Source organism: Elaeis guineensis, chromosome 8 (assembly GCF_000442705.2).
Source record: "Elaeis guineensis isolate ETL-2024a chromosome 8, EG11, whole genome shotgun sequence".
NCBI classification, from domain to species: Eukaryota; Viridiplantae; Streptophyta; class Magnoliopsida; order Arecales; family Arecaceae; genus Elaeis; species Elaeis guineensis.
In genome coordinates, this window is record NC_026000.2 from 132891761 (window position 1) to 132910215 (window position 18455).

At 36.2% G+C, this 18455-nt stretch overlaps 1 protein-coding gene across 2 annotated transcripts; it reads right to left on the reverse strand.

Moving 5' to 3' along the window:
- Nucleotides 1–1228: 1228 nt before the first annotated feature.
- On the reverse strand, nt 1229–17010 carry LOC105049574 (uncharacterized). Of its 2 annotated transcripts, XM_073242401.1 has the most exons (15): nt 16742–17010; nt 16218–16259; nt 15094–15149; nt 14788–14962; nt 14453–14554; nt 13444–13515; nt 10586–10702; nt 10393–10470; nt 10155–10217; nt 9967–10063; nt 5173–5251; nt 4882–5093; nt 4186–4331; nt 3887–4009; nt 1229–1621 (listed from the first exon to the last, which is right to left on the reverse strand). In XM_073242401.1, exons 4-15 carry the CDS (start codon nt 14941–14943, stop codon nt 1469–1471), a joined length of 1398 nt encoding a protein of 465 aa, XP_073098502.1. In that variant the 5' UTR covers nt 14944–14962; nt 15094–15149; nt 16218–16259; nt 16742–17010; the 3' UTR covers nt 1229–1468. The 2 variants fall into 2 exon arrangements, with proteins under 2 accessions (XP_073098502.1, XP_010927577.1); XM_010929275.4 differs by lacking the exon at nt 16218–16259.
- Nucleotides 17011–18455: the final 1445 nt, after the last annotated feature.

Below are 18455 nucleotides of genomic sequence, written 5' to 3' on the forward strand. Positions count from 1 at the left end.
AGAGGCTCCAAATTGACTTGAAGCTTTTTAGAGTTTCGATTTGATTCTAAGTTTCAGACTTTTAAGGTACTCCGCATGGATCAAAGTAGATTGTGCCGGCCACTACCTCTGATGCATCACATTGAGTGGATCAAAAATAAACTTTACAAGATTTAACCTAATAGGCCTAAGTCCGTGTGATCTTTTTGAAGAATTTATGGTGCAACCTCAAAACTTAACCCAGTTTGATTAGGCCCTACACAGGAACCTAGCCAAAAAACTTAATGGAGTTAGGTTAGTTCCAAAAGAAAATCTTAAATCCACTGGAGTTAGATCCCGATCAAGCAAGTACCCCATCTCTAAAATGTAGGACAGTCTTTCAATTATTTAAAGCTGATTATGGAGACCTTACCCACCCAACAACCTAAGCACCAACCCATATAAATGTCTTGAGACATGCCTCCAATGGTGCCAAGCCAATCCTGCAATGACTTGAAAAATTAAGCATCGAGACAACATTCAAAATCAGAACCCGACAAACACGAAGGAGTTAAAGCTTTTCTGACGAGATTTGGGCTAAGCTTTGATTCATCATAGTAAGACCATCCAAGGCTTTGAAGAGGTATGCAATTTCAGACAATCTGATCTCGATCAGGACAACATTGTACTGCAAAAGAGATAACCAGACAAGTTAAGACAGTGATATAGACCAAGCAACTGGAGGTGGACAGGTGTGGCTGCTTTTATCATCAGGGATACTGTGGAGCTCACAACAGTATGCGACCTCTTTAATTTCATGCAACCTACCTCTGATTCAAGGGGGAGTCTCAAACTGTCATTAGCTGGGTCAATAGGCCGGCACAACTACACTCCAATGCGCCTCCACGAATTCTGTACATTCGGTGCATGATCCAAAGGCTGACTGAATTTAGAGCTTCTCATATCTTTAGAGAGGGCAACAGACCTACTGACTTGGTAGCTTCTTACTTGACTTACCATTCCTCCTATTTATGGACCATCATTACAGACTATCCTCAAGATCTTAGAGAGAGAATGCTTTTTGATGTTGCTGGATGTATTTATACTCATCATGCATGAGATGAAAACCATCTCCTTCACTAATATACATTATATATATAAAGAGAGAGAGAGAGAGAGAGAAAGAGTATGCACCTTAGCTGTTTTCATCGACTGGCCGGTGCAGTTGAAACATTTGATTTACCAACAGAGAATAAATAACAAAAAAAAAGAGCCAAAGATAAAGCATCTTATTGTCTTGAATGAATATGCTAGTATACATCTGCCATGTTACAGAAAATTACGAGTTCAAACTCTATGCAGTGAACATAACCGAACACTGTAAGAATCAATGGATTGAATGGGTTTTCTAAAAACTAAAAGGATGAAGAAAGAAAAATACAATATAATGCTGGAAGAAAAATGAAGAATAGACACTCTCTTCTTGATTTTCTGCTAGATATTAAGCATCCTAACTATCGTACTTCTTTGGTTGGTGCCACTGTGCCAGACTTCTTGACAAAGAGCTAAGGAATGAAGCCTTAGGAGGGGATAGCCTCTTTCCATACAGATGCTTTCCTCCAAGATCAGTTAAATTTGAACCATATTCCTTGGACCTTTCAATCTGTAGGATAATCGACATTGAAAATACATATTAACCCAACAAATCTCTTAGTAGTTGAAAGCAATGAGGAAAATGAGGAAACATTTACAAAAATTATCTGCACACAAATGCAGATTTTTGACAGAATTTTAAGGCATCTGTCATTCAGGGCCTCAGGCAGCCAGTAAGAAAATAGAGAATTAATGTTATTAGTTTGGTGCTAAAAGAACAAAGACATTTTTTGTTAATATCTCATTATTTTCTTGATTTGCATTCTAAGATAGCAATAGATATATGTGATAGTTAATATTCTTCTTTGTTTTTACTATTTTTTGATTCTTTCACCAGCATGCAATAAATATCATGTGTCCTAAATTACAACTGCTTCTTCGGTGAATATCTGTGGATACAAAACATTTCACAATAATACATGAAATGAAGTTGTGTCTATCTTAACTGGGAGGCTACGAACATTTGTTAACAAAGATGGCATATTTTTTACAAGAAATTCACATGGCATATCTGTTTGCACAATGTTAATACTTTTGATTACACATGTTGCTTCAAGTACCAGTGCTTCTAGATTTCATTAGATTTTCAGTTATCAATGGCACAATTGGATCTATGAAATAATCAAGTCCCAAAGCACACAATCCCACTGTTCTGATTGCATGTTGAAGAGACTGAAATACTACCAGACTTCAACAAGGCATTCATGAACCCACTCCTGCATATATGACACCTAAACAGACGAGATTTAACTAAATATTAAGCAATTTGAACCTTATCTTTCTTAAGTACCTCCCAGTCCTCTTCTTCTAGCTCCTTTGTTGGCTCGAGTAGTTATTAGTTGCCTCAAATGTCAATTCGTCATGTCATAGAATCTGCTTCTTTGCATCAATGACCAGGAATTGTAAAACTATTTCTTCTATAAACCACAGTTACCAAAATAATCAAATGATTCTTTCGTTCAAGTAACTAAAATAGGAGCAGCTCACTTTTGTTGTATATTGTTGTTTTCTTCCCCATAGTTTTATTATAATTTCTTAAATAGTTTCTTATCTGTTAGCAAGCTAATAAATCTTTAAATTTCAACATGCCTTTCACCTTAATCATTGCCGTAATAATATATTTTCTTCTATTCTTTTGCATATGAGTAGGAGAAAAAACATTACCATGGAATGAAGGATATCAAGGATATTGCAAAACATTCTAAGCAAATGGGCTATAAAAATTAACACACCAACTCATTTTGCAATGTAAAAAATAGTTAAATATTTAAAAGCATCTACCATATCATTCATTATAATAAAAATATAATCAGAACGTCCTTCTTTGTATTGCCAGTTTATCTATAATTATCAATCTGTAACATCCTGAACACATGGTCATTAGTGTTATTGAAATGATCATATGCTCTGTAGGAAGCAACAAAGTTGAAAATATTATCACTCATACCCCATCAAAAGCATGGAATATTATGTGTATCTTCTCAACAGCCACTAATAGTTAGTCAATCTTTTTAAATAACTACCTTGCTCTATCATCTTCTCACTTTTTCTTCTCCAGCCATAAAGTCTGCCATTAGTTGAGCAATTATTCCCATTATACTATGTCAAAATATGACCATTTTGACATCCCCATGTGTTGATGAACAAGGGATATAAAGTAAGTCCCTTAAGTCGTACAGACTGATCTTTCATATCAGCCAAGACGGATAGCATAATTAGCATTAAATGTTGATTTCATGGCAGAAAGCCTTTCTGAGTGGAAACCTTTATATATTTGTCAATAAAACCAGTCATTACAGTTTTATATTTTGGCTACTAACCTATAGTCAATGCAATCTTGCAAATTATCTCTTAAAAATAAAAGACAAGATGGACAGATTTTGAAAAGGCTACGAACATCTTTTCTGTCACAATTGTTGTTGATAGCCAAAGGAGCCATAACAAAGTAGTGTGAATTAATGTAGCTGATCAGTTAGCAAAAAATTGGTGCATGACAGCTTCAACTAGTTCTTTCCAAAATTTAGTTTAATAACACAAAATTCTACATAATATTAGGTAAACGTGGTCCTATTTTTACATAATTTACAGTATTTTTCCCTCCAAATGATCCATGTCAACCTCATGAAGTCAGAGATGTTAAATTGAAGAACACAAGACAATAAATGATGGTAAAATTATTAACAGATTTTCTAGCTGTGATTCATATCCAAAAGAACAAAAACATTGGATATGCCATCTAGCTAAAGCAAAACTTTGGTGAGATTGAGTCACATACCTTGCTTATTTTTCCATTTTTCAAGTGGTACCGAATACCAGACCAGTTTATAGACTGTGTAAAATGTGATCGCGTTGCAGAGATAGGGTATAATAAGTTGTCCACCAGCATAGCAATAAACACCTGTTCAACAAATATTCAAGTACAACATGAATTAAATACATACCGGCAAATTCTAATAAACTAAGGTAAGCAAAATATACTGGTTTCTGTAAATCTAATTATCTCTATGTTGCACTTATAAATGAAGAGCAACATTATATGCACCCAACAAATCAAGAAGCACAGGAGACGCTTACAAGTCCCCAGTTATATGAACCAAGTGAGACTCTTGGCCCCTCTGGAGATAACAAGTTGCACAAATAGATCTCCACTTTTGTCAAGTTCCACATTGAAGCAAGTTCAAGAATAGTGCATATAAACAAGCAGCCAGCTAGTGTAAGACCTGCATAAGACAATTAACATACCGCAAGAACTTATTAACATTAGTGAATCAAGGCCCAAAAATTAAAAGAACATTATAACTTTTTTTTTCTTTGAGAATGAATGTTACAGGCAACTATTATAATCTGCCTCTATCAACATATTTGATCATTATGAGTTAGAAGCGGGATCATCCTCTAAAGGAGCAGGAAGAGATGAACAAGAAACAATTAAATAATAAACAACATATGATCCTTTTAAACACATCACAATGTCAAACTTCCAACAATCAATTTGATAATTGCTCCCTATTCTTGAAATTACCTATTTTCAGCTAACATTCCCACCTCATGTGAAGTATGAAATGGATGGGACACACTACTCACAAAGATCTCTAATCTTCTCTTATTCCTCAATTCACTTTCCCCCTACACGTGATTTCAGTTAAGAGCTTCTACGTACAAACTTTGTCGAACATCGCACAAAGAAAAAGCAGTCCCAGGCAATAATGTAGAGAGACTTTTTTCCAGTTTACCAGGTCCAACTTAAAAAAGAGTAAGTAGCATGCTCACCACTGCATGAGGCAGATGTTTCCTTCAAAAGAGAATCACTATATGGTGCTCTTAAAGCTGCTGCAAGATGTGTCATTGCCATAAAGTATGGAAAAACAAAAGCCCAGGATAAATAGCAGTGTGAAGAAAACAGTGCACGGTTCATCAGCCAGTTGACCTTAGATATGTAGGATTCCAGAACAAATGTTTGTTTCCTTAGATAATTCCAGTATCTGCAAAAGAATGATAAATGATTACAAGATAATAGCATATCTGTTATGGGAAATTTTGAGAGAGAAAAAAATTACGCACCTTGGAAAGCTAAGATCACTTGCAAGAGGATGGGGAAAGACAGCAACTGGAGGTGAACTAATAAGCCTCTTATGTTGCCCTGCAAATAAATGGGTTATATTAGTTCAGAAAATTCAGGATTATTTGCATGTCCTCTCTGCATTTACATTAACTATATCCTTGACCAAACAGCATGGTTAAGTGTTGGGCAAAATTATTGGTCAACATCTGAAAGTAAGAAAAAAAAGGCATAAATTAGCATTAGTTCCAATATAGTTTTCAGAAGGAACAAATTAATTGTTAGAATCTGTTTGTTACATAAGATCTCATTCTTGGAGGGTTAATATGAATCCTAAAGAAGGCATATTTTATATGCAAATCTTCTGATTCCACCTTGATGTAGTTTTAGCAATGGCATACTACCAAACCTGATGGAAAATTCAGCTGCCTATAGTGTTATTTTTTTCCTTTTGAATAGGGCTTATAGTGTTAAAATCCATGGTTTATACTTCTTTCCAGAACCTTCTGTTCTTTTGGGGTGACAAAACAAAACATCAAAATACATAGATAAATGTTTTATATAAGGGCATGAATCTAGTTCCGTTGAAAAGACATGGTTGCAAATGAAACCGATAAATATGTATTTTATTGATTGTAGCCTGATTCTTTTACTACTTAGCATCAGTGAATAACCTTAACCGTACCATAACAAGCTTTATGCCATCTAATATGGATTTGGATTTAATAACCAAAGTGTGCTCCTTAAAGTTGAGAGACTAGCTCTCAACCTAATTGCAAGCATCTAATTTTTTGTCAAATTCCAAGCCATCTTTAGTATAAGGGCCTGTCATGAATCTTAGAAGATCAACTAATGAATATGAGAAGACCAACCTGCTTGGTCATGCAATTAGCATCCATAGACAAATCTTTATATGTTGGTACTTGGTACATAATACAACGCAACACAGCTAAACTAAGCCTTAATCCTAAACTAGTTGGGCTTGGTTGCATGAATCTTTTTCCTCCATTCTGCTCAGTTTAGCTTCATACTTTCTGAGAGATGTTGAGATAACAAGTTCTTCCTTACTACTACATCAGTTTTTCCTTCTGATCAAAATCCACTCCTTTCTGGTGCATCCCTCAGCCAACGTTGCACTAAGTCGCCCTTCTCTCAATCATCCTCAATTAGTAGTATGTTCACCATTTTATGAATTACTTCATTTCTTATTCTATCTTTTCTTGGACTAACACAAATCCATCTCAACATTCTCATTTAGAACATACTCAGCTCCATCTCAACATTCTCCTTTTGGCCATACTCATCTTATGCACATATTGTATTTCAGCCACCCAACATTTTGTACCATCAAATATTACCAGTCGTACGAATGTTCTATAAAATTTTTCCTTCAACTTGGCAGGTTTTGTGTGATCACATAATATCTCAATCATGCTTCTTTACTGTAACCAACCTATTTTAATCCTATCGATAACATCCTCTTCAATCTCCCCTTCTTTATGAATAATCAATCCTAATTACAAAAATAATCACTCTTAGGAACTCCATGATCCTTATATTTTATATCATATTCATCTCTATTTCCGATTTTACTAAACTAAAATTCCATGTATTCTATCCTATTTAACCTTAAACCCATAAATTCTAATGCAGTACTCCATAGTTCCAACTACCATTAACCCCAATCCTAGTTTCATCTACTAAAAATATATCATATACAATTAGCATACATCAAGGGATATCGTCTTGAACATGCCTAGCAAGCTCATCTATAGCTAGTGCAGAATGGTATAGACTTAGAGCAAATCCTTGCTAACACACTTATTGTGATTGGAAACTCATTAATATTACTATGAGAGGTTCTCACACTAATAACTGCTCTATTATGTGTCCTTAATTACATTACCATATCTAACAAAAGCTCCTTTCTTTTCTAATACCCACCAAAAGCTTCTCTAAGGACTCTGTCATACACTTTCGCTAAACCAACGAAAATCATACGAATGTATTGTCTCTTTTCTCTATAGTTCTACATCAACCTTTGAAGGAGAAAAATAATTTTCATAGTCAATCTTCCTGGCATAAAACCAAATTGGTCTCTGACACTTTTGTGTCGCATGTAAAATCAGTGCTCAATCACCCTCTCCCAAGGTTTAATAGTATAGCTCATAAGTTTAATACCACAAATATTGAACAATTTTGAATTTCACCCTTGTTCTTATAAATCCGTATGATAGTGCACCTCCTCCATTCATCAGAGTTCTTAGTGCTTAAAATCTTATTAAGCAAATTAATTAACCAAGTTAATGCCACGTCATCTAAATACTTTCAAACCTCAATAGGAGGTCCAACCACTTTTCTATTTTCATCTTTTTCATAGTATCTTTTAACTTAGGTACTCCTGGGGCTGGAACTGGGCCGGGCCACACCCCTGCCCAAGCCCGGCCCGAAATAATTTTTGACGCTTCGAGCTGAGCTTAGATCCGATTTTCTAGGAAAAAAACCAGCCCAAGCCTGACCCGAGCCCGAGCCCAATTGGGCCAACCCAGTGCTGGATAAAATGAGACGAGCCCGATTGGGCGCCCATCTCCGTCTCCATCTCGGATTCTCGATACACCACCATGGACCACTCCGCCTCCCCCTCCAGGGACCCCTCACCTCCGCCTCTCCCTCTGGAAACCTCTCCGCTGACCTCCCCCAAGCCCTCCGCTACGCCCACTGCCCCTTTCCAGCCGCATGTGCCCATCTCTCACCCCCGACAAGCTCATCGTCTCCGAACAATCCACTCATGTCTCTCCTGATCCGTCAACCGCTCTCCTGATCTTCATATCGCTCTAGACGATCCGCCCTCCAGATGATCTATCTCCATCTTCGGATATCCCAACTCTTGATCTCCTCCATCTCCGGACGATCCGCCAATGTTTCCATCTTCTAACGATCCGTCTCCTGATCTCCTCGTCCAAGGACCCCTCCACCGACGTCTCAGTCTCCATCTCCATCTTCATTTCCAGACAATCCGATGGCGACAGCATCGAAGGGATGGGAGAGGAACTTTGAGATTCAATGTACCGGCCTGTTAACAGAAGGGTTGGGAGAGGAAAGATGAGAACTGTGTGGGCCAACAAACGGACCTATAATCGGGCTCGGGCCCATCCAATGGTATATACGAGCCCGGCCCATACGTAGAACAGGCTATATATTCGAGCCCAAACCTAGCCCAATTTTTGTTCAGGCCCAGCCACAGGCCGACCCAAAATTGGGTGGGCCCAAAGCCCATCGGACCGGCCCGAGCCCATTTCCAGCCTTAGGCACTCCAGTTCTCCATGTATACTTAACATTTCAATCCTTGATGAAACTAGCAAGACATCCTAAAACATTTACCTGACTTTATTTGAATGGATTATCTAAATAACTCCTCTATCCTTTTTCTAATCTTATCCTTCTTAACCAAAATTTTTTGACTTTCATCTTTGATGCATTTAACCTAAATCAAGTCACTAGTTTTTCTTTCTCTTAGTCTTGCAATCTTATAGTTATCTTTCTCCCTGTCCTTAGTTTCTAGATTGCGAAATAACTATTCATATGCTTTGAATCTAGACTCTCGCACCACCTTCTTAACTTCCTTCTCAGCCAACTTATATCTTTCATACACTTCTCTCTTCTTATATTTAAATAGTCTTCTATAGCACTAAGATTTAGCCTTAATATTGTTACCCATCTCTTTTAACATGGTATTTTTATAACTGTTTATAGTTTCAATATACAATCCCAAAACACCAAAACTATAAATCCAAAGATTCAAACAAAACAAATACTGTACAAAGTTACGTGATATATACTTCTTGACTAATCTTACATTTGCCTTATTTCTTCTTGATTTTTTCCTTTTTCTTTTTTAAGTTGGCTGGCTAAACTCCAAAACTTGAGTCAAACCTGTCAAAGTTGATAGCTGATTCTTGATGGGCCTAACAGAAAATAGAATTGAAACCAAGATTTCAGACCATTCTTATCTTATTTGTTTCAACTCATACTAATATTATATCAAGAATCTAGTATTATTTTTCAGGGTTTTTTTTTTTTTGCATGTATATCTTTCAGAAGCGCATAATTGCTTATTTCCCCCTCAAAAGCGAAAAGTTCACATATATTTTGCTAAACACATGAAAATTGAATATATGGCCCTCCAAAATTTAAAGTTTGCATACATGTCCAAATGATAACCATTACATTCCTTAAAGGACCTTTTGCACATATAATCTCAAAGAAGTGCTTAATTACTCGATTCACACATGAAAAGTGAAAAGTACATATATGTTATTTGCACAAAATTTCAGATATTTGCCTTGAAGTTTCCAAAAGTTGTACATAACTGAGGAAAGAAAATACTTAATTGACAGGCTTAGCCATTAACCTAGCCAGATTCAAATTAAAAGGAGATAAATGAAAGCACAATAAGAAAGGGTATACGTGCAAATTTTAGAATTTTGAAGGAACATGGATGCACAATCAATTTTTCAAGGTCAAAAATTCATCTTATACATTCATAATTGGAGAAGCAAAAGAAGATGTTGAATTTCTTGTTCTTCTGAATTAACTGGACTGAGATGAGCATTATTACGAACTTACAAGACCACAATAGACATTGACTCAACTAACAGATATCTACTTCAGCCTTTGGAACAAGAAATCAGCAGTGAAACCAAAAATTTGCTAAGGGTGCATATGAACTTTTAAGTACTGAAAAAAACAAAAAGGGTTAAACTTTACATTCTGTGCATAATTAGACCCAACATTACCAGCTATTGCAGCTAACGTCATATCATCTGAGTATCCACCATCTCGAAGTCCACTAACAACACCATACAAGTCCTTTCTAAAATCTTCCGCATGCATCTAAAAGATAAAACAAGATAAGAATTACAAGAGCTGAAATTGATTCACATTTCCATACAGGAGTAATAGAAAGCTAAGATGAAAATATTACCATCATGCAGCCTCCCCACAGAAAGAAAGTCTTTCCACCAGTTGCAAATCCCATTGAACAAGGCTGAAGTTATGCTATGCATCAGTATAATCATCAATGTGGAAAGAAAAAGCAACGTTCTAAAATATGGTGGGACAAAATACTAAATGGTAGACACCACATTTCTAAATTATGATTCCAGAAGCAAGATATCTAACAAGATGTAAGAATCGAAATTGCCATTTTAAGTGCATCATACCATATGATATTCATATATGCAATAACTCCCCAAGCTTCCAGAAGGCAAATCAAGAGGATATCCAGTTTGAATAAATATCTGTACCATAAAACAAAGAATGCAAATATCTACATGGTGCCATTGAAGGATCCAAATTAAAATAATGTAAAATTGTAAATAATAAATTAAGAACAGAAATGAGAGAGACAAGTACATCAGGGTTCTTCTCCATTTCTTTTGTAAGGGCCCCAATTGACCCTGGATGCAGCCTAACATCATCATCCAGAAACAAAACATACTTGCTGTCTTTATGCATCCTTTCAACACCAACCTGTATTAATGTGACAGCACATATTACGCATCACCATGCTTCGCTACACTATTCATATGGAACAAAAAAATTCAATTGATGGGAGAATATTTGGCACATATGGAATTGTAGATAGTATGACACAATTAAAAGCATGAACCAACACCTTAAAGCATTCAAAATACAATAGTCAAAACAGTAGTTGCAATTATCACTTGCAAAAAATTTATTACATGACTACCTTCCGTATGATGATAAGTAGCAAAGAGACAGCTGTTAGAAAATATCATTTCAAAGGATTGTCATGGTATGGTTCATGAGTGTAGTACTGTAGCTCTTAGCATTATCTCTTGATGCACTACAAATTACTCCTGAGTGATGGAGGTGCACTCCTTCAACTTATTGAGCTCTTCCACTTTTAGGTCAACATGTACCAAGAGTATTTTAGATTTTAGACATCCTTATTTTAATGTCATTTAGTATGTTTTTATTTTGGGACTATTTTCATAGTCAGTTTTAGAGTCCTCATTTGATTATAGCTGATATCTTTCTACACAAAAATTCCATGGGGATGTATATTTTGTAAATTCTTTCTTTCATTATTTTGTTCCTTTCCAGTGAAGGTGAGATTCTCTCACAAAAAGCTAATAAACCTTAACTCATAAATTGAATCCCCTACTTGAGGCCTATACAAGCAGATGCTCTTTCCATTTTTTGTGTTTGTGTGTTTGTAATGCTATAATAAAGCCCTATAAAAATTTCAGTTAATATAATAAATCCAAGTAGATTTCTCATTCTGTGGTGCAACTCCATGCATCGAGAGTGTGACTCCTTCAATGCAAGGTGTGATGTCTAGGTATTTTGGTTGCAGAAGGCTGCATCTCTCTCTCTCTCTCTAGAGTTGTTTATCCTAAATTTTATCTTCCTGCTTTAAAAAAACAAGAACTTTTTCATCATACTTTAGCATCACTAAACTGTTACCCACCCCTTTGGCTTGTATTCTCTTTATTTTCCACTGATAGTTTAATGGATCGAAAATAGTTCTGCTAAAATAAATAAAGACAAATCCTGTGGGTCCACTTAACACACTGCATAAACCCTAAATTCAATTGTTTTCTATTCCTATTCTTAACCCAAAACATACATACAAAATTCAAAAATATGCAATTCTTTCCACAAAATTCTCAAATCAAATTTTAAATTCTAGCAAACAAACATTTCAGCTTTTTGTATCTTGACATCATCAATTCCAATCAATATTTCCCATCCTGCAGGGCTTTTGGAGTAGAACTTCATCTCCCAATTGTCATGCATCACTTATTTATACTGTGATAAAAATATAATAGCACATTGCAACATACTAAAATTACTCATATGCCATCAAACAAATTTATCACCATTTCCAATCAAATTTGCAAATAAATATGACTCTACCATGAAAACTATATAGAAAGACAGATACACAGACAAACAAATATATGGATATAAAGAAAGAAATCCAACATGTTATTCCACTTTCCAGTAATAGCACAGCTTCTTATATAACCAAAATATTTCAGAAAGTATACAATAGGTAAATTTTAGTAAAATAAAAGAATCAAGACAACCTAAAATAGAGAGGGAAAATGTGGTGTTTAAATAGGAAAATAGATATTGGGCAGCTTGATTTCTGAAGAAAACGTTAAAATACCAACTGCTCTGCTCTTAGGTTATGCTGCCTCATCTGAGTTATTGGTAAGGACATGTGCACTCATTTGCATTAGCACTGAGGATGCATGTAGAATTGAGGAAATATATGGAACTTTGTTAGAACATGTTTTCTTATGTCCATTATTTGAACTCTTTATGAAGTTGTGTCTTGATCATCACAATATCTCTATTTTACAATTTTTCTACATTTTACAATCACTTTGCATTGGCTTAAACTTTTCAATAACAATTTCTGTATGAGAGGGATTTAATATTCTATGTTTGTCTTTTGTTTCTAGTGGAAGTCAAACTCCATTGAACATGATAAATTACAAATTGAGCTGTGTTATTATTCCAAATATTACAAATATTTTCAAAATGACTAGCTATAGCTGTGGTGACATCTTTTCAGTGAAAGGGGGACTCAGTGTTTTAAGTTGGTTTTTGGAACTAGTACTCGTTGAACAAATGTTGACAATACAGTAAATTGCTTTTGGTTGTTTTTATCTTCAAAGGTATCATATTGTGTATAACAGGTTACATTCAATCTTCCAAGTTGGATTGTGTCTAAGATTTATGGTTTGTAATACAGTTTTAGTTATGCTCAATTTGATCATATGGTTCGTGCAATCTTAACATTACTTTTGCGCCCACAGTTGATTCACATCTTGGGATTCAAATAAGTTCAGTTTCAGGGCATAACATTTTATTTACTATAATCAAAAAATTTATACAATGTTGAACAACATATAAGCTTTTGTTCATTGATATTTAAGATGTATTGTAACATTAGCTGCTATGTTGATAGGAAACTTTTGCCTTACAAATTCCCCATCAAAAATTTCTTCTATCTTCTCCAATCTTCCATTTGAAGATTTTGATATGTTCCCAAACAAAAGATACTTTATCCAAATTTTAAGTCTGCCATGAAACTTCACAATTAAAATCCTTAGGAAAAGTCTTGGTAACTTTGAAACTTAAAGTAAAAAGGTATAACATAAAACAATATCTTGCTTAAGCGATATTTGGCAAATATTTTTACAAATAAGAGAAGGTATAAACACTTTACATACTAACTGATTATGAATTTTCTGACTGCATGTTGTTGATAATCCAGCTACAATAATCTTTGCATCAACACTGTCCTGAAGATCATCAAGAGCTATATTGTCAGGACATGCAACAAGATAAAGGATCAAGTACATCCAAAACTAAACACCATTATAAATTGAATGCCATTTATATGAAACATCAGTAAGGTTTTCAAATAAAACAATGCCACATAATGCTAATACTTCCATGCAGATGCTGACCATCATATAGAATGGGAAGTGTAATGTGATGTATGCTTGTAGGACTGAACAACGAAGGGCACAATCAGACTTCAACTATGGAAATAAGAAAATGTAATAGTAGATTAAAAACAAAGATGGAACAAAAGTTTTAAAAGCCGCTCCTGTTATCCATGCCAGTCACCTGCCAACATGGCACATGCCATCTTGACCATGCTATGCCATAAACCTTTCCATCCAAGCCAAAAATAAAATAAAAACCATTTTTTATCGAAAAATGCTAAACAAAAGATTCGATAGGTGCTATGATGAACTGTTTCAGGTTCTGGTACTAGCTTGACATGGTATGTGCTGACCACAGACTAGCACGGTCAGCATGTGAAATCTAGGATGGATGAAGCATCATGAAAAAGTGAATTTTGGAAAGAAAGTATAGAGGAGGAGGGTGTAGGCACTCTGGGAAACAATTGATAGGTTTTGCTGGAAAGTCTTAAAGAAGACAAGATTAAATATATGCAGCCATGTACATGTATTTAGGATCATTTTTTAAAAAACTTGGAAAAGCCTTAGTTCCTCTGTACTTGTAAAACCCTTAAATTTTGAAAGATAAGTAAATTCAAGTTTTGACTTTAAAAGCAAATAACATATAGATTTATTTCAAGATTTTAAAAAACAATGATTGCAGATAGAGATGGTGAGCTAGTTGACAACTGAATAAAACAGCAGTAGTGTTGAACTGTTCTTACTTGTATGAAGAGCAGAAGGCTTAGTTGGAGGAGTTGTGCCCTACCTTAAATTCAGAGATCAGCTTAGATACAGCATGGTAAGCCGGATCATCAATGCTTTCAACTAAAAAAAGAAACTCCAGAGGTCCACCATAAAGAGAAGTGATCTGTATAAAGACATTTATGAAACAGTATGAGACTCATTGAATGCAGATGAGTATGTGCACCACAGACATGCTAATTTTTGAGGGTGAGTGCAGCACTTTTTCTCAAATTTATCTAAGAGAATGGAATGAAAGAAACAAGTGGTGTTTTCCCTTTCTTTTTTTCTTTCCCCATTGAAAGGCAAAAGTTCCCAGATACTAGCTACAAAGCTTCTGGAAAACTATTTAGAACTCACTTGACTTCTCCAATTCTGCAAATTGTGTTCTCCAAAGCCCTTCAAAGGCATGACAACCGACACCCTAGGCAAGTCCAACTGAGCAGAGTGCTCAAGTTCATTAATATCATCACAGATAAATGCAAAACTATTTCCACCTTCCAGGTTGTGCTTCATGTGCCGTATCACTCTACTCCTGACAAAGATAAAAAAAAATATATATTGAATTATTGATTGATTTCACTATCGATTTTCAGATGCCTTGCAATGTAAAATAGTGAGCATGTTAATAGTTAACTTTTACCATGTCCTAGAGGATCAGCATACCTGACATAGGCAGCAAAACTCCATCCGATGGCAAGGATTAAACAGATAGCACAACCCTATGAGTACAGAAGAAAATGAATTTTTTAATCATCTAAAACTCACCATGCATAAGTTGCCCAATCAAATAAAGATAAAATAATCTTGATGGTTAAAATATACTGCATACAAAAGCATAAAGTTCTGGTTGAAATGGGAGGCCATGAAGTTTTGCCAGGGACAAATACCATCTCATGAAGAATAACATAGCCGAATCAACTTTATAATGTAAAGTGCATGTATTCAGAGAGAGAGAGACAGAGAGAAGCAATCTTTTAACCTTACCAAATCATTACTAGAGGAGATTCGGGAGAACATATTGACCATAAACAGGAACATGATTGATCTCCCAAATAATTAACTAAGTCCAAATAGCTCTGCTTAGAAAATACCTCGTTCAAATCAATAAATTATGAATAGTAACTCTGAAAATGAAAAATAGCTACATCCATATGTACATATAGACTATAACCTAAATACTGGCCATTAATCACATGAAAGGCACTTCAAATGTTACAACTGCTTGCAAGCAGAGAATGCCAAGAAGCATTCCTGCTGAAGGAAGCCTCATTATAATAGATATTACCTTTCAGAAAGAAAAGAATGAGCTCTGAATTTCTATCACCTCCTATTGGGTAATTTTCTTATACTTTCATGCAATGAACACTTGTGTGCATCTTCAGGCTACCTTTATCATCTTATCACTACCAACAGGGACTTGATCTATTCTCATATTTTTCTACTAATTTGTATTTTGTCTTGAATATTTAGAAATATAGAATTTCTAATGGCCACCAATAGGAAAAAAGGTATATTATTGATGCATATTAATATGGATGATCAAGTCATTTGGGGAGGGGGGGGGGGCGCCGGGGGGGAGAGGAGGGAGAGAGAGAGAGAGAGAGAGAGCATGATGCTACATACCTAAACAATCGAATGATTTTTCACTGACAAGAATGTAATTAGTGAATCCGATTTGAGATACATGCATATCCAGTTACTCATGATCAATGGAATGGATCTACATAGAATGGACCATTTCCTAGCATAGCTACATCTATTTTGAGTTCGCCGTTCATGATGCATACCAAAGGTGCAAAAATTTGTCGTCTATCGCCACTGGCTCAAACCTATGAGATGTTAGGCACATCAGGATCTTAATACCGGAACTCAATACACTAAGATGGAGCATAAAGAAGAATTTGATCACACAATTTCGCAAGAGAACAATCTTAACACCAGAACTCAAATATACAGATTTTTTTCAAAAAAGAAAAGGTGATTTAGGCCAATCTATTTCAGAAACAACACACATAGATCAGAACCAAGAGTAAAAAACCGACGAACATCAACATCCGATCAATCCAATACTCCAAAAATATAAGCCAACCAAAACCAGAAACACAAGGAAATAAAAAGCTAGCTCCTTGTTGCATCCAAACCACATTACCATCAATCAAAACAAAAAACACATAATATAAAGCTACCATCACAGCGAAACATAAACTTTCCAAGCAGCAACACCGAGTTCTGAGATCCAGGAAACCAAACCAAGCGGACAAAGAAAAGAAAACGAAACAAGAGATAGAGCGACCTCGGAGCATCAATGTACCTGGATCTGGATAAAGATGGCAAAAGGGCTACAACAAGCTCTGCTCGCTGCCGTCAAGAACGTATCCAGACCCTCCAAGCCCGCCATTTTCTCCTCCCTTCACCCACGATTTCGCCAAGAATAAGAGCCCGAGCTACCACCCCCACGCCTTCACACCTCCATGGACAATAGAGAGAGAGAGAAGGAAAAGGGGGCGAAGCGAAGGAAGCTCGGCCGTTTTATACGGCCCCGGATCTCTGCCCCTTGGACGGGGAAAGAAGCGGCAAGGGAAAACCCACAAAATAAACCTAATAAATAATTACCCCAAACCCATATCTAGTAATAAAATATTAACTAATAAGCACGCCCACTATCTGTACCCCACAATTTCCCCGCTCCAATCTAAACCGGCATTTCTCCCGATTGAACTGCCAATCTTGCCCTTGGCTGTTCCGTTAAAGCGGGGGCGAGGTTTTGGGGGACGGGTAGTATTGACAGACAGAGAGGGGAGGAGAGGGAGATGTGGAGAGGCCGTTGCGGGCTCGTGGTTTGACAGGTGGTTGGTCAACGGTGGTGCTGAGCCAGCCGCTGGGTAAGTGACGCGTGTCGAATTACGATTGGGGAAGGGAGGGCCTAGGACCGCCCAGGGCGCCAAAAGGTCCGTTGGAGAATTGGGCATTTTGGATCCCAGTGGGGGAATATGTTGGAAAAAGGTTCGAATCTTCGAGTACCCTTGTCTTTTTGTTTTAAATGATTCCAGGCTGTTTAGCTGCATGTTCCGTCTGTTGTGCATCTTCTAACAAGCTGTTAGGAATAACAAAGGTTGATATAGAAAATTTATGGTGCGAACGTATATTTATATACATAGGTTCAGATTGAGACACGTCATACCTATAATCTCTAAAAAAAATACTAAGCAAACATCAAAATAGACAAACAATCTTAAAAAATTAGATTTAATAATCACCCGAATGTATTTAGGAGAGGCGCAGCTTAAGGTTGGGATTTGTTGGGATTTGTCTATTTATGACATAATAGTTTAACATTGTTTGTGTTGCGACAGATTTTTAATCCTATTTGGAGTGACTGAAATTGAATAGGATCTACGAGTATAGTGAGACCTGCAAAATAAGTTCTGATCAAAGTTGGCTTCGGCAAAGGCCCTCCACTACTCAAGTCGGAGAAAGAACGCACAGAAGAGAGAATGTACATATCTTGAGGATTTCTTTGAGACATCTATTTATAAATAAAGATCATTTAGAAAACAATATTTTTGATCTATCCTAACCAGTTCGGATGTACCAAGATAAGATTTGGAGCCGAAAATCTCGAAAGATGACAGTTATGACTGTCTTATCTGCTTTGGAGCCCGCTGTCGTGCTGTGGTTCTTTAAATTTGAAAAGAGGCATCAAATTTCTGAATCGAACTGAGTTCGATTGGAGGAATCTAGATCAACTAGCGGCGTGGTTTGCGGGAATATTTTTCTGATGCTAGTAGCTAGGATCGACGATCGAGATTAAGATCGACGGTGGAAGCCAAGAGGCTTTTCGGTTGATAGCACTACTCGAGGAGGTTTGATCGAAAGGTGAAGTTGGTAGCCAGGATCGGTAAGATCTAAAGTCATTTAGATTATTTATATCTTTAGCTTGAATGACACATTTTTCCAAACACATATCCCTTACTCTCAAGTTCGAATCAGAATTGATTCGGACGAAGGAAGTACATCGAGTTGAA

Excerpts from the sequence above, each read along its gene's own strand:
- LOC105049574 (XM_010929275.4), bottom strand. The coding sequence starts at position 16,828 with ATGGCGGGCTTGGAGGGTCTGGATACGTTCTTGACGGCAGCGAGCAGA. Across the intron at positions 15,150-16,741 it reads CCATCTTTATCCAGATCCAG|GGTTGTGCTATCTGTTTAAT; the intron begins GTACATTGATGC and ends CTGTACTCATAG. Across the intron at positions 1,622-3,886 it reads AAAATGGAAAAATAAGCAAG|ATTGAAAGGTCCAAGGAATA; the intron begins GTATGTGACTCA and ends ATTATCCTACAG.